Source organism: Podarcis erhardii, assembly GCF_964252035.2.
Source record: "Podarcis erhardii genome assembly, chromosome: 4".
Taxonomy (NCBI): domain Eukaryota; kingdom Metazoa; phylum Chordata; class Lepidosauria; order Squamata; family Lacertidae; genus Podarcis; species Podarcis erhardii.
This window is the reverse complement of record NC_138508.1, coordinates 39,783,802-39,798,695: the sequence shown is the minus strand read 5'-3', so window position 1 is coordinate 39,798,695 and position 14,894 is coordinate 39,783,802. Positions and strand designations below refer to the sequence as shown.

The 14,894-nt window shown below is 42.2% G+C and overlaps 1 protein-coding gene across 3 annotated transcripts; it reads left to right on the top strand.

The window, feature by feature from the left end:
* Nucleotides 1–1,146: 1,146 nt before the first annotated feature.
* On the top strand, nt 1,147–13,421 carry LOC309340200 (uncharacterized protein). Of its 3 annotated transcripts, none has more exons than XM_081858802.1 (5): nt 1,147–1,443; nt 5,467–5,760; nt 10,090–10,212; nt 10,833–10,879; nt 12,391–13,421. In XM_081858802.1, exons 1-5 carry the CDS (start codon nt 1,374–1,376, stop codon nt 12,706–12,708), a joined length of 852 nt encoding a protein of 283 aa, XP_081714928.1. In that variant the 5' UTR covers nt 1,147–1,373; the 3' UTR covers nt 12,709–13,421. The 3 variants fall into 3 exon arrangements, with proteins under 3 accessions (XP_081714928.1, XP_081714927.1, XP_081714926.1); XM_081858801.1 differs by having other exon boundaries at nt 10,069–10,212; XM_081858800.1 differs by having other exon boundaries at nt 10,051–10,212.
* The last annotated feature ends 1,473 nt before the right edge of the window (nt 13,422–14,894 follow it).

Below are 14,894 nucleotides of genomic sequence, written 5' to 3'. Positions count from 1 at the left end.
AGCCCACGGGTTATCAGATGTCTCTTGCATGTGAGACAATGATAAGCTAAGTGAGCAAACTTCTAAAATAACAAATAGAAAAGTTTTTTTCAACCTGATTAAAGGACCCTCTTGCCCACAAAACTTCCTATATATTAAAGAAATTAGGAGCAGGCTGTGGACATAGAAGTTTCCTCCTACAGCTGTCCCAGATTACTGCAGCCTTTTCCTTATAGTCTCAAGCATTGCTGAAGGACATCATCTGCATTAGCCCTAAATATTAATTTGGCTTGGCAAAATTAGAGGAAACCTCACTGGCATTAACAGTGGTGAGAGAAACAATCTCTTAACTCCCTCTGTGTTAACAAAAATGCAAAAGTATATCATTATCTATCATTAATATCCATAAGCGATCTGTGTTATGAAATTCTGTTCAGTCATGTTGCTATGTGTACAAGTGGCAGGGGCAACAAAATGTTGCAGCATATTCTTATTTCATAACACAGGTATTCCTGCTCAGGGTGCCAGCCAGGCCCTCCTTCATCAAGCCATTCTGCAACTGCTTGCCACCATTCCATGGCTACTGAGCATGTGCAGACCTCATAGGGTTGATGTGAAGGTTCTTGGAGGGAGGGTTGCCCCAGTGGTGTGAGTATTTTTATTTGTTGCCCCTCTGCAAAATTCAGGGTTCCTACTGATCATGCTGATACTTCTCTACAGGGCTTTTTCTTCAGCCGGAACACAGTTCTGGCACCTCTCAGGTGGGCGCCATGGTCATTATAAGAGAACAAGGGAGGCATTTGTGGGGAGTTCCAGCACCTCTTTTTCTAGAAAAATAGCACTGCTCTCCCATTTTGGTTACAACTTTGTTGGCACTCAGCACATGAGTTCGCTCTTAGAAGGAGTGACATGAATTTCCAAAAGAAAGAAGACATCCAAATGAGGTGCTGCAACAATTCTTTATTTTTTATTTTTTCAAAAAAAAACAACTATACTTTTTCAAATGCTTAAAAAAAATTGAAGCTACTCTTTGAAAAATGTTCTGTGTATTTCATTTTGTTTCCATCCACCAGTTCCTCTTTCAAGGTGAAAAAAAAAAAAAAAACAGATTTCATTCTGTCTGGTTTGGGAGGCAAGAGGCTTTGGAAACCAGCAGCGGCTGCAGGAAGTTCTACGGTGAGCAAATTTGATTTGTTGTGAGCGTGCCAGAGCTCTTTCACATCCCCTCACGCCTCCACTCTGGCTCACTTTCTTGAGGTGACTGAAGTGTTTCTGCATGAGCCTCCTCAAGCCGAATTAAGAAGCTGCTGAAACTGCACCAGAAAAACAGTTTCATCCCGACGGATCAGCTTTCTTTTCCACGATGACTATGAAGTGAAGCTACATTCCAGGCCATGTACGCAGGTAGCTTTGCAATGTGCTCCCTCTTTCTGATGCTGACGCTGGAGAATACGTGGGCACATGGTAAGATATGGCCGTATCTATCGGAATGCCAGTGAAACGTGTGTGAAACCTTTATTTCTAAATGTTTTCAGGTGGCTAGACACAACTGTTAAGTTCAGGCTACAGCTCAAATTGGGTTAAATAGTACAATAACGGGCCTTATTCCCAGCCTTAGAATATTTCACACCAGGCTTCAGCCCCAACAGAGAAGCCACTATTAATCTATAATCGAACACTATGGGGCTGAAGTTTCTCTTCTTCACTGAATAATTACAGCCACTCTTCATATGTGAATTGGTGTCTTCCAGAAGATAATGGGTGCAGTATCAGAGAAGAGCAAGCAGAGTGTTAGCAGGATGGAGACATTATATAATGAAAACAAGCTGAAATGACTAATCCTGTTCATTCCAGTATAAAAAACAGGAGAATGAGTGGCAATATGACAATATAGTGCAAAGGGCAAATTAATATGGCCAATTGTTGATGAGATTGGAGGCCTAACAATGCTGGAAGGGTGCAGGTACCCACACTATAAAACTACTCAAGAATAAGTTTAGGTTAGAGAGAAAGCTTCTAACTATTAATCAGAGCGTAATATTCTGAAATCCTCTCTGCAGTTGTCTGATAAAGTTAAATGCATCAATATTTTATTGCTTTTAATCGGTCTGGAACTCAAGGTAAAGAAGCAAAACAACTAATGTTTTACAGGAAATGCTTTGACTGTGGCAACCATTGTACCATGCAGAGGAGAGACAAATGTTTGGATACCTTCACCTTACCTCCATATGTTTTTATGGCCACTGTGAGCAGACAAATGGGAGCTTGTCTTTCCTGGAACATTACTTATTTATTTTAAACATTTTATAGAGCACTTTATCTTCAATGAATAATTAAACGTTAGAACATGTGAAATGGCTCCCTATCACCAAAGGCTGTTCTGTGGTGTAGGTGGGTATAGTGTTGGACTAGGATCAGGGAGACCCAGGTTCATATCCCCCCCAGTGGTGTCGCCCGCTGGGTGTCAGTCAGCATGGGTGAGCCAGTCACTATCTCTCAGCCTAATCCTACATGAAAGCCTTATTGCGAAGGAAAAATGGAGACAGGGAAAATCCTGTATGGTGCCTTGAGCAACTTGGAGGAAAGGTAGGACACAAATACAGCAAATAAATAAAGTAATGCCAGGTTGATTAACACCTTCATTTGTATTCAGCAGTGCATATTCAAGTATGAAACTACATGTTAAACCAGCAAATGTGTGTTTCTCAAAGTACCAAAGAGAAGTGTGACCTAGTTTTTCAGTTCCCAAGATTTAAAAGAAATATTTTTGCATCATTCTCTCTCTCTCTCCCTCTCTCTCTCTCTCTCTCTCTGTGTGTGTGCGCGCGCACACACATGCCTGCATGCCTTTCAAATTTGCAGGTGGTCTCATACCATATAATCTAAATCTGAAGGATTTGGACTGCTGGGTGCTGAAGAGTCTTTGTGAATTTTAGGAAACCAGTGGCACTCACCTTCGGGCAGCAATCAACCTCATCATGAATTTTGTGTTTTGGAGGCTAAGTCTGCTGATGGCTACCAGCCATGATGGCTATGCTCTGCCTTCAAGGTCAGAGACAGCAATTCCACCATTTGCTGGAAACCACAGGAGGGGAGAGTGCTTGGGTCTTGATTGTAGATTCTTCTATTCAGATATGGGGAGGGGAACAAGACTTACTTGAGGATATTGTTGTGGCTTTTAAAACGCCTCAACTTCGTAAATCAGATCAAGTTATTGAACCGCACCGTGTCATTCCATTTATGCCTACTTGACCCAGGCAACCAAACAGCACTCTCTTCTACCACTTTTTGTGGCAAACTGGCTGCAGCCTGCTTTCCTCCTAAAACCACAAATTTACATAAGCCCCACATAAGTCCTTGTTCTCAAATTTCAGTCACACACCTAGTTCCATTTCCACCTTCTGTAGCTGAAGTTGCCTTGTGGTCACTGGTCAGAAGGTAGTAGGTGAATAAGTTTCCTCATTTTTCCAATCTGAAATTTAGCTCACTTCATTAGTTCATGATATGGTGTGGGTTTTTTAAGTCCCCATATAAATCCATCAGCATTTTAGTGCAAATTTCTCATAATATGCCCACTTTTGCCTAATGTACACATTTTTGCAAAGTAAATTTCTCCGAATAGAACACGTTTCCGTGTGTTATTTTCACTGATGTATACATTCTTATGCACACTTTGCCCTGGTACAGTGGTACCTCGGGTTAAGTACTTAATTCGTTCTGGAGGTCCATACTTAACCACTTTAGCTAATGGGGCCTCCTGCTGCCGCTGTGCCACTGGAGCACGATGTCTGTTCTCATCCTGAAGCAAAGTTCTTAACCTGAAGCACTATTTCTGGGTTAGCGGAGTCTGTAACCTGAAGCGTATGTAACCCGAGGTACTACTGTATATGCAATTTTGCTCACATTATTTGACTGGAGAACTGTGCTGCAAAATTTGGAGAAATTTGAATTTAGGATGTTGGCTGTGTTTCAGTTTGCACGCTGTGCAAATTAGGTAGGTTCACCTTTAAATGCAAATGGAATCAAATCCCCTCCCCCATGCCTACTGCTCCATTGACCACAGTAGGCATTGAAGAAGGGCTACCATTGGTAAGGGAGCTGAAGCTGCTGGGTTTGAAGGGTGCAGCAAGTGTCCTGGTAAGCTGTGAATTCCTGGGGTTGATGGAAGTTAGCTGCACCAGCCCAAAAGCTTTCAACATGTTTTTGAAATGTATACGATAGATGATAGATGGATTAGATAGATAGATAGATAGATAGATAGATAGATAGATAGATAGATGATAGAGGTGATGATGATGATGATAGATAGATAGATAGATAGATAGATAGATAGATAGATGATAGATAGATAGATAGATAGATAGATAGATAGATAGATAGATATGATAGATGATAGATAGATAGATAGATAGATGATAGAAAGATGATAGATAGATGATAGATAGATAGATAGATAAATAGATAGATAGATGATAGATAGATAGAACCCCACCCATCTGGCAGGGTTTCCCCAGCCACTCTGGGTGGCTCCCAACAGAATATTAAAAACACTATAAAACTTCAAACATGAAAAACTTCCCTAAAGAGGGCTGCCTTCAGATGTCTTCTAATAGTCAGATAGTTGTTTATTTCCTTGACATCTGATGGGAGGGCTTTCCACAGGGCGGGCGTCACTACCGAGAAGGCCCTCTACTGGTTCCCTGTAACGTCACTTCTCGCAATCAGGGAACCGCCAGAAGGCCCTCAGACCTGGACCTCAGTGTCCAGGCAAAATGATGGGGCGTAGCAAGAAGTAACTGTTTGGTCATCTAGACTTCTGATAACAGACTTCTGATGCCAAGATCCAGGTTATCTGAAATACCACATTCCCTCATACAAACCTGTCCAGGCTCTGAACTCTTTGTGGGAGTTCTTTCTCTTGTTCCCACCACCCACTTGGATAGGGTCTTCATGGTGTCTGCTCCCAGACTTTGGAACTCCCTCCTTAAAGAAGTTAGATTGGCTGTGTCATTGCTGTCCTTCTGCTGGCAGGTGAAGACTTGTTCCAACAGGCCTTTGGAAACTGACTGTTTTTTTAGGAAAGGGGTGTTGTTGGGATGTGTAGTTACTGTTTATGTTTTTAACAGATCTTTTTATAGCATTTTGATTCTGTTAGTGTTTAATTACATTTTAAATAATTATCTTTTCTTTGTTTTTAAGCTTGTTCTGTTTTATCTTTGTAAGCCGCCATGAGTTCCAGTCTGGGGAAATAAATATACTAATAACAATAATAATAATAATTTATAAATATCTTGACTGTGATTAAACCAATAACAGATGACTGATGTCAATATTTTATATCATATTAGCTTGCCAATCAGCTCTTCTCATCTAAAGGTATTGCATGGCTGGGAAAACCAACAAGACACCAATGAAATGATATCGCTAAAAATGCAAAAATATCTGAGGTGTGTCAGGCATAATTTCCACCCCACTTTTTTCTTCCAGGGAATGAAAACTGCACTATTTCTGTCCGAAGGGGAACCAACTACACGATAAATGCTGGCGTTTCATTCAGTATAAAGTGCCCAGTAATGGATTGCCAAGAGAATCTTACGATAAATTGGTACAGGAACAGTGAAATTCTGCCTCAAGGACAAAGACACAATATTCTTTGGAAAGGCCATGATTTTGTTTTGCAATTTTTGCCTATTTCTAAGAATGACAGTGGACGCTATCAGTGTCGAGCTACTATGGGGGAAAGCATACTCTCAGGCCATGAAATACAAGTCATTGTACAAGGTAAGCATCATAAGCAATTCCGAGAATGAGGGCCTTTTTCCAATTCATTGTTTGCAGCAACAGGCCTATGGGTAATTCAGTCAGCCTCCTGGTCAGTTGCCTGGTGCTTATAGCCCTGCGGTCATTTGTTTATGTTCTTGCTCTGCTCAAGAAACGCACATCAACACAGTCAAGGTTTCAACTGTACATTGATTTTATTTCCTCTTCTCTAAGCACCTCTGGCATGCTGCAGGCTAACCCTTTCCTCTTATCTGTGCGCAGCACTCTTTAGTACAGTATATAAAGCCAACTGTCAAAAGGCCCATCAAAGTCCCAGCCATGTTGCACGCGCTGCCTCTCTTACAATGCTGGATCTACAAATTTTGCAATAGGCGACAGTGGTCTGCACTGCTGCCCCGCTTCTCCATCTCAGCATGTTTAGCCCAGTGGCAACAGCTGAGAAGGATGAAGAGAGTGATTTGAAATTGGAGATTGAAAGGATCAGCAGCAGGTGAGCTCTCCAAAGCATAAGGGAGGCTTGGAAATCCAGCTGAGCTTCAAAGGAGATGGGGGCGTGTACTTGAAAATTGAGCCTTTCAACATGGAGCAGGTTTCCTGAGCCTCCGTGAATCCGTCTGGTTCAGGTGGAGCCTGAATGGAGGGTATGGGAGGCTTAGAAAGGCCACCCCACACTGATACTTTGAATTTCTCTTCCCCTTTGGAGCAAGGCAAAGTTGGATAGGGGCACACACACAGGGACATGCTCATGAGAAAGCCTGTAATTTGCCACCACTCCAAAACTAACACAAGGGCATGTGCCCCCTTCTGCACAAACACCCCCAATCCAGCACTGCTCTCTTGGTCATAGAATCATAGAACAGTAGAGCTGGAACAGACAACAAGCTGAACTCTTTTGATGACACTGTGAGCCTGGGGAGGCAGCATAATCTGCACTGAAGTGTGTGACTGCTATTAGAAAAGGGGCTTGTTTCCAACTGAGTTATGCTCAGAGTAAACCCACTGAAATGAATAGACCTAAGTTTGTCATGTGCATTAAACTGTTTCTAATGATGTGCATTAAATTGTTGCAACCTGCCCTGGGACTTAGTTTTGAAGGGTGCATCATCATCACCTCAAGGACTGCCTCTCCCCATATGAAGCGATTCAGACCCTGTGACCATCATCTGAGGCCCTTCTTCATGTACCTCCTACGTGAGAGGTCCAGAGGGTGGCAACACAAGAACGTGCCTTTTCTGTGGTGGCTCCTCGTTTGTGGAATGCTCTTCCCAAGAAGGCTCACCTGGCGCCTTCATTACATATCTTTAGGTGCCAGGCAAAAACGTTTCTCTATAAAACAGGCCTTTGGCTGGTTAACATTCTATATCCTTTTAAACCTGTTTAGGAAAGGGGGGTTATTGCTTTGCTTTTGTTTTATTATGTATTTTGTGTTTTTCTTTTTATGTTGTGAACCACCCTGTGGTCTTCAGATGAAGGGAAGTATAAAAATTTAATAAATAATAGTAGTATACATAAATGCTTTGCTTGTAAGCTGTCTTGAAGGCCGTGCATGGAGAAAGGTATAGCCAGTGCTTTTTTTCTTAAAAAATGTTTAGGGGTATGCACCACCCTGCGTCCCCCCAGAAAAAAGCACTAGGTATATCTCCCAGAATTCTTTTTTGGGGGAAGTCCTGTTTGTTTAAACTGGTATCATAGTGATTTAAATATATGGTGTGAACGTTGGCTAAGATTTGCTCATTTGTTCCTTGCTTTGCGGTATTTCAGTTTTCCAAATCTTGATGGGGTTCATTGCAGAAAACAGTTAAACCCAAGTGCTGCAGTTACAAAATGTTCATCACACATCAAAGACATCACGGCTCCCTTATTTGCAAACAATGTGTAGAACGGTAGCCTTCTCAGTCATCTGCCAAAAAATAGGCTGTCTAGTTTTGTAAAGAAATGAAACCTGTACAGACTGCCAAACAGCCCATGTTGTAACATCTAAATGACTCAAATTGGTATTTGGACTTTCTGTGTATGTAAATTCAACAAGAGGGTCACATTGCCCAGAACTTACATTTGAGCTTAAGAAACGGCCTGTATAAAATTGAAATGCTGAAACCTTTACAAAATAAAAATCCCACAGGAGGCTGAAATATGAAACAAGCACACCTAAGGCTGTGCAACTCTTACTATAGCGCATGGGTAGGCATACTAAGGCCCGGGGGCCCAGATCCATCCCAATCGCCTTCTAAATCTGGCCCACAGACGGTCTAGGAATCAGTGTGTTTTTACATGAGTAGAAAGTGTCCTTTTATTTAAAATGCATCTCTGGGTTATTTGTGGGGCATAGGAGTTCATTTTTTTTTCTTACTTCAAAATATAGTCTGGCCCCCGCCCACAAGGTCTGAGGGACAGTGGACCAGCTTCCTGCTGAAAAAGTTTGCTGACCCTTGCTATAGCTGATCTCAAATTGACTTACCTTAGTTTCAGTTCTCTAAGGGTTGAGTTAAATGTGACTTTTGACGCACATAGTTGGGATACTGTACTTCTCTCTTTAAAAAACCCACACAAAAACCTAAAAATAGTCATAAGCCCCATCCCTACAACATCTGCATCAAAACTGAAGAAAGGGGAAGTTTATCCAACTTCGCCCCCATGATGTTTCCCTACTGAAAATTATCTCTCTCCCAAACTGTTAATTCACCCCAATGTTGCTAGCTGATGCAAAGAGCTATTTCAGGGAGGCAATGGAAGGATGGCACAGGTAATGCCATCATGTGGCACATGAGGAGAGGTCAATACTCTCCTACCCTGCCACTTTTCCAGCCAGAATTAACACCTGCTCCCTCACCCCACCCTCATGACTGCTATTAGTTTGTTTTGTGAAAGAAAGAAAAAAGAGAATCTCAAGCAAAGGATTCACAGATAAGTTTAATATCAGGTTTACCTTGAGGCTAAGTTTCAAGTATCTACTTGTACTCTATAAAACTGCTTCCCTCCATGTACCCAATCATAGAACACTTGGACGGGTATGTGTGTGGGGGGGTGTTACATGATCCTCCTCCCAAGTATTGAAAGTGAATGGGGGCTGAGTGGGCTAGCCCACCCCCTGCTGCTGTTGTGCCCAGTGGAAGTGAGCCAGTGTGGTATAGTGGTTAAGAGCAGTGGACTCGTAATCTGGCGAACCGGGTTCAATTCCCCGCTCCTCCACATGCAGCTGCTGGGTGACCTTGGGCTAGTCACACTTCTCTGAAGTCTCTCAGCCCTACTCACCCCACAGAGTGTTTGTTGTGGGGGAGGAAGGGAAAGGAGATTGTTAGCCGATAAAGCGGGATATCAAATCTCAACTCTTCTTCTTCTTCCTGTCATCCATCCTTTTGAAGTGTGTCTCTGAGTAAGAGAGAACCCTGACTAGGTCATGGCTCCCCTCCTCATGGAGTTCTACGCATGTACTGTATATTGGTCTGCTTGTAGAGGCTCTTCTGACATGCTCCAAACACAGAGATGGTGTGTCAGCGGCTGCCCAGCATACAGTTCCATGACACACCCATCCTTTCAACTGGGGCTCAGGGCATTAGGGCTCTAATAGCAGGTTGAAGGAGCTATTTTGGTAATGAAAACAGTATGGGGGGAAAGCTAAAAATGTTTTCCCCTCCAGGGATCCTCCTCCTTGCTGAGTTCAATAATAGAAACACTGAGACTGAGGAGTAAGTTGACGAGCTGTGCCACCCCGGAGTGAATGTTAGTAAGAAGGCAGGCAGGCATGAACTGGAGGAGAGCAAACTCAGATTATTGGGGCAGTGTCTCATTTGCCCTTATTTGGCTCATTTCAGCATCCTCTGCCCTCCTCTACAAAAACACTGGGAATTATGGATCCTTCATTACCTTCATTATAGCCTCTCTGGCTTTCTAGATTGCATTAAGAACATTTAGAGATCATAATGTATTGTCAATGACCCTTGTGAAACCATTCTGGATCAACAGATTACTTCTGTTAGGAAGCATGCTATTTTTCTTTTGAATTTTAATTGACTTTTGAATGCTCTTTCTCTTTCTGAGAATGCTTACTTTTAAACAGTGTTTAACTTCTCTTACTATATTGGTTATTTCACCCTTGTTAAGTTAACTGATGGTGAATTCTGCTTTGGTAGAGGGTTGAGGGAAGATTTTAACCGCTCAGCTCTTTGTATTTGCTTAATGATTAATAATTGCATTGCTGTATTGAAATATAACATGTTGCTTTGGCATTAGGACAATAGCAAATGTAAATAGTAATTACAGCAACAACAACAACAACAATAATAATAACAGATCACAATAAAATAACAGAATCTGAAAATGCTACTGCAGAAGATAATGAAGCAGTTGGAAAGGACATGAAGCTGATTATTTATTTCCTGTCATTCCTGGGACCGCTGTGCCTCTTCATTTTGAGCTGCTTGGGCCTGCTGTGCTGCATAAGGAAGCATAAAGGTGAATTCTCTCAAGATCTCTCTAGTTTCCCCCTCTTTTCCCTGGGCAGAGATATTCAGCTGTCTCACTTCTGCTACTCAAATATCTTTTCATTTCTCATATTACCAGGGCTGAACCTACCCACAGGCAGAGTGAGGCAGTTGAGTTTGAGTGTTACAGAACTGCAGCAAATGGCTACTTCAAAATTTATTATGATTATATTTTATTCTTGGGGCAAGGTGTTTGTGTGTGGGGGGGTTCTGCCTTATGGGTCAAAATAAGTTGACCAATCTTGGGAACCACTATGTGCCTTGACCGGGGTGGGGGTGGGGAGTGGTGCCAACCCCATTTCTGTTCTACCTCAGGATAAAAAATAAGTGTCTTAGGACCGCTTCCATGACTATCTTCCAAAACTCATAGTCTTGGATAAAAGCTACTTATTTTAAATATTTATTGCCTGACTTTCATTATAACAGCATAGCCGTTTTGGCCTATCCATAAATTTGGTAAGGATTTCCTTGATCCCCTTTTTATGAGACAGGGCTTTTTCACAAGCTGCGTTCTTGTTTTTGTACAATGAATGTGACGAACTATCCAAATGTTGTTCCATCAATAGCTGGTGTTTTTCTTTTCCTTTCCAGTGAACAGCAATAAAGGCCCATCAATCTCACAAACTGAAATGAATGTGGTAGGTTTCTTCACTGATGAGCCTGGTATTGAATTTCCGAGTACTTAAATGCCCATAAGCCCCTTTCAGGCATTCTGTCCCTGTGTACAGTAATCACATGAGCTGAGGCCACGGAGAAGTGTGTGCTAGCTTTCCCCTACCTCCCTAATCATCACCCACCTCCCTCCATGAGTTGCAGGTTGACTGTGTCAAGCCTCCTGGACCCATGGAAAATCTTGGTTCTAAAATGCACAGAGAGCCCCACAAGTACTGGAGGCTCCTTGATTCACATGGACACCACCACGAGGTGAGAATAATGACAAGGGGTGCAGCTAGGGTGCTCATCCCTACAATCCCCGTGAGTCAAACCATTGGTCCATTGAGCTCAGTATTGTCTGCACTGAGTGGCAACAGCTCTCCAGGATTTTGGGCAGGATTCTTCCCAAGTCCTACCTGGAGATGTCAAGAATTGAAGCTGGAATCTTCTATGGGCAAAGCAGATGTTCTACCATGGAGCTACAGCTTGAATTCCTGGAGAGGGCTAATGTGTTATGTTCCAACCCCTTCAAGATACATATAAAAACCTTCACCTCATGGACTTTCCCACTTAAAGGAAGCAATTTTCATTAATGAACACAGGAAGAAAGCTCAGCCTTCAACTGAAGTGGTGTTTAGTTGTGTTTTAAATCCTAGCCATCAGTGACATTGCACCTTACTGAACTACATGGACAAATTCTGCCTCCCAAGTTGCCAACAACCTTAACCAGATAGCGTGAAACAACAGAGGGAAGAAGGGAGGTAGAAATATGGGCAAATGTTCTTAGTTTTGTCCAAAGCTGGTTATTTGCTCCAAAGTTCAGCTTTTTCTAGACTTAGAAGAGGTCCAAATGAGGCATCATGTCATTATTCATGACTTTAGCCTTTACATGGCTGATCTTTCTTTTGGGAGCACAGACTCCCAATTGGAATTTTCCTGCCACTGCATTGGGAACAGGACTATGTTTGGGACACAGGACTAACATTCCTCTTCCACATGCAATCCCAGTCTAGTTCACCCTGATCACTACCACACTATTTTTTAAAAAATCAACCATTTGATTTTTTAGCAAGTACTAAAGACATGAATAGTGCCATGTCTCATCTGTGTCTAACTTCACATCAAAACAATACATAATCTGATGAGTGTCAACTGCACTTCTTTTAATCCAGGTGCCTTGGATGTTATCCTGGGTATTAAAATGTAAAAAGGCTTCTCCAACCTGCTACCCTGCTAATGTTGTTGGACTCCAACTCCCATCAGCCCCAGCAGACATGGCCAATGCTCAGGGATGATGGGAGTTGTAGCCCAACAAGGTCTAGAGGGTCAGGGATGGGGAAAACCTGTGGTTTTAATGAAGGCTTGAAAAGCGACATCTTCCTTGATGTTTGAGCTGTCCATGTCTGACATGGTTGTTTTCTTTGCCCCTAGCTAGATATGTGATTAAGATACTGCACTCTCTCATGAATCTATTGTACTCTTGTTTCCCCCACAGCTTAATAGCAATGCAGATGCCCAGTGCAGCAATGCCTCCCATATGATACCTGCATTTCATCAAGCTGCTGAGCCTTATGTGCTGCAATTTCCAAATGATGATCCCATCTACGGCAACCAATGCAACTGCTGGAATGCCATCAGTGCACCACCCAAGCCTACATGTGATGAATGTGTCTCCAATACCCAGCAACTCTTACCTCAAAAGAAGGAAGCCCTTATTTATGCAACACTGAGCTATGAGGAACCTGTTCAGAGACATGAGCATTCTGCTGAGACGGAATTTACAGAATATGCTGCCATTGGGCTGAATCACTAATTGTGGACAACCGTTCATTGTTTAGCATCATATAGCTTCTTCCACTGTGACTCTGCAAGCTTTCTCATCAGCTTCACTCTGATAATTGCTTAGTGCATGGGTATCGCACCATCTATTTCCACTAGGAGCATGTGTTCATTCATTGATGCTATTTATTATTTTGGGGTTGTTAAAATGACTCTCTTGCTGATGTTATCTATTCTGTTTTCATAAGCTGCTCTGCAAGTCCTAGTTTCCAGAAATCTTGATCTAATCAAACCACATTACAGTTGGTTGCATAAGCAGCCTAGCTGTTTATTACTAAATCCCTTCAGCAAAGAGAGACAAATCCTGTAAGCAAATCCCGATCACTACCTAGCTTTCCATAGAATTGGATGGTGAAAGCTTAGGAATACTACAACAAAAAGAAAAGAAAATATATTCTGAGAAACTGTCAACTTTTGTTTGCACTTCCAGTTTACTAAAAGACTGCAGGAGATAAGGGGCCCATCCAGACTTGCATTTCCCCCGCTGCTTTCCCCCAGTAAAACACAATCTTTACCAATGAATCAAAGCAATAAGGTTTTCTCTGGATTGATGTTTGTTCTGAATTAGCGCTAAAGAGCAGGTTTTCCAGGGGAAAATGGCAGAACAAAGACAAAACTGCTTGGACTCATGCCAGGAGAAGCTTTCTAGGCATGGGGTAGGCGGAAGTGTGGACATGCCCTCTCAGAGCACTTTTCAGGTGGGATTCAACCACATGCCTACAAATTCAGGTCATGCAGTTAAAATGATTTGTAGCTTTTGCAGAACAAACTCTCTTCCCCAAAAGACTGGACTTTTTGCAATAAGGGAAGTGACAGGAAAATTCATTGGAACGTGTCCTTTGACACAACGTCATCAAACTTCATTGCAAATGAGAATAAATGGTCATTCAATAGCCAGTGTAGTCTAATCTCCCTGCCAACAACTTGGGACGAATGCCCAATAATCTGGTCATCTGGAAGTGTGCTCAGTGAATAGAATGAATGTATACATTTTCTACTGACTGAAAGCCAAATTAGCAGAACTTTAATCATGTATTTCATGGATCTCATCCTCAACTAGGGATATCCCAAGTCATAATATTAAGCAAAAGAATTTTGAGGCTAAATGAACCAATTACTGTATAGATTATAGTAATTATCTCCACTAGGAATGAACTGGAAAAGAACTAGATGTGTACAATAAATTATGGTTGATAGATAAATGATTGCTGCTCCCTGTCGCTGCAGATGCTGAAATGGCTGCCAGCATAGTCCACAAACTGGCTTAAAAGGTGGTGGGGTGAGGAAATTCATGGAGGTTAGGGCTATCAAATGTTCACAGTGGCTATATGTGTTCCTTTCACACAGGATAGCACTCATATACATATCAAGCTTGTAGACATCTCCAGGGACCTCTTATTGGCCACTGTGGCAAACTAGGATTCTAGACTTGGCCTTTGATCTGAACCAGCAGGAACCTTCTTATCTTCTCTTTGTTTATTTAATAATGGCATCTCCTGCCTGTTTGATCCAATGTCCACGTAGAGTGGCCATATGAAGGAGATGGCAGGGCTCCTGCACCTTTAACAGTTTGTGTAGAAAAGAGAATTGCAGTAGGCTTCACTTTCCAAGAGGAGCCCTCTGTGCTTCTTCATTCAGCCAGCCAATGTCCAACACAACCTATCTCTATAAAGCCCAAGGAAGCAACCATCAGTAATAAGAAAGCTGAATGAAATCAAGAAGTGGGATCATAAAACCAGCAGCAAAAGTCAAGCAGGGGAAAATAAAAGGGTGCTTAGCTAAAGCACAAAGGGGGACTCTGGGAAGGACATTCCCCTTGAAAAGATCCAGTACCCAGTTGCCACCTGCCTAATCTCTGGCAGATTACTGAAGCAGAAGGATGCCAGTACCTGAAACTCTGCTTTGACATACTGTCAATAGAGGGATGAAAAAGGAAAACTCAAGAAATCATTTCAGAACTCTTTCAGCTAAAAGTGCCCACAGTGTCTCTCAGAAAGTAGAAGAACCCAAGGATTGAAAGTATTGGCTTAATGAACACGTTGCTCCCCTTTTGATATGAAAGACACAATATGTGAGAAAAACAGGAAGCGCTTTAGCATCTCGCCACCAAGCACACTGACTGCAGAGGAAAGAGTGCTGTGTATAGATAAGAATGGGTTC

Coding starts and splice junctions, on each gene's coding strand:
- LOC309340200 (XM_081858800.1), top strand. CDS start 1,374: ATGTACGCAGGTAGCTTTGCAATGTGCTCCCTCTTTCTGATGCTGACG. Junction 1,444..5,466: donor GGAGAATACGTGGGCACATG/GTAAGATATGGC, acceptor TTTTTCTTCCAG/GGAATGAAAACTGCACTATT. Junction 5,761..10,050: donor AATACAAGTCATTGTACAAG/GTAAGCATCATA, acceptor TAATAATAACAG/ATCACAATAAAATAACAGAA.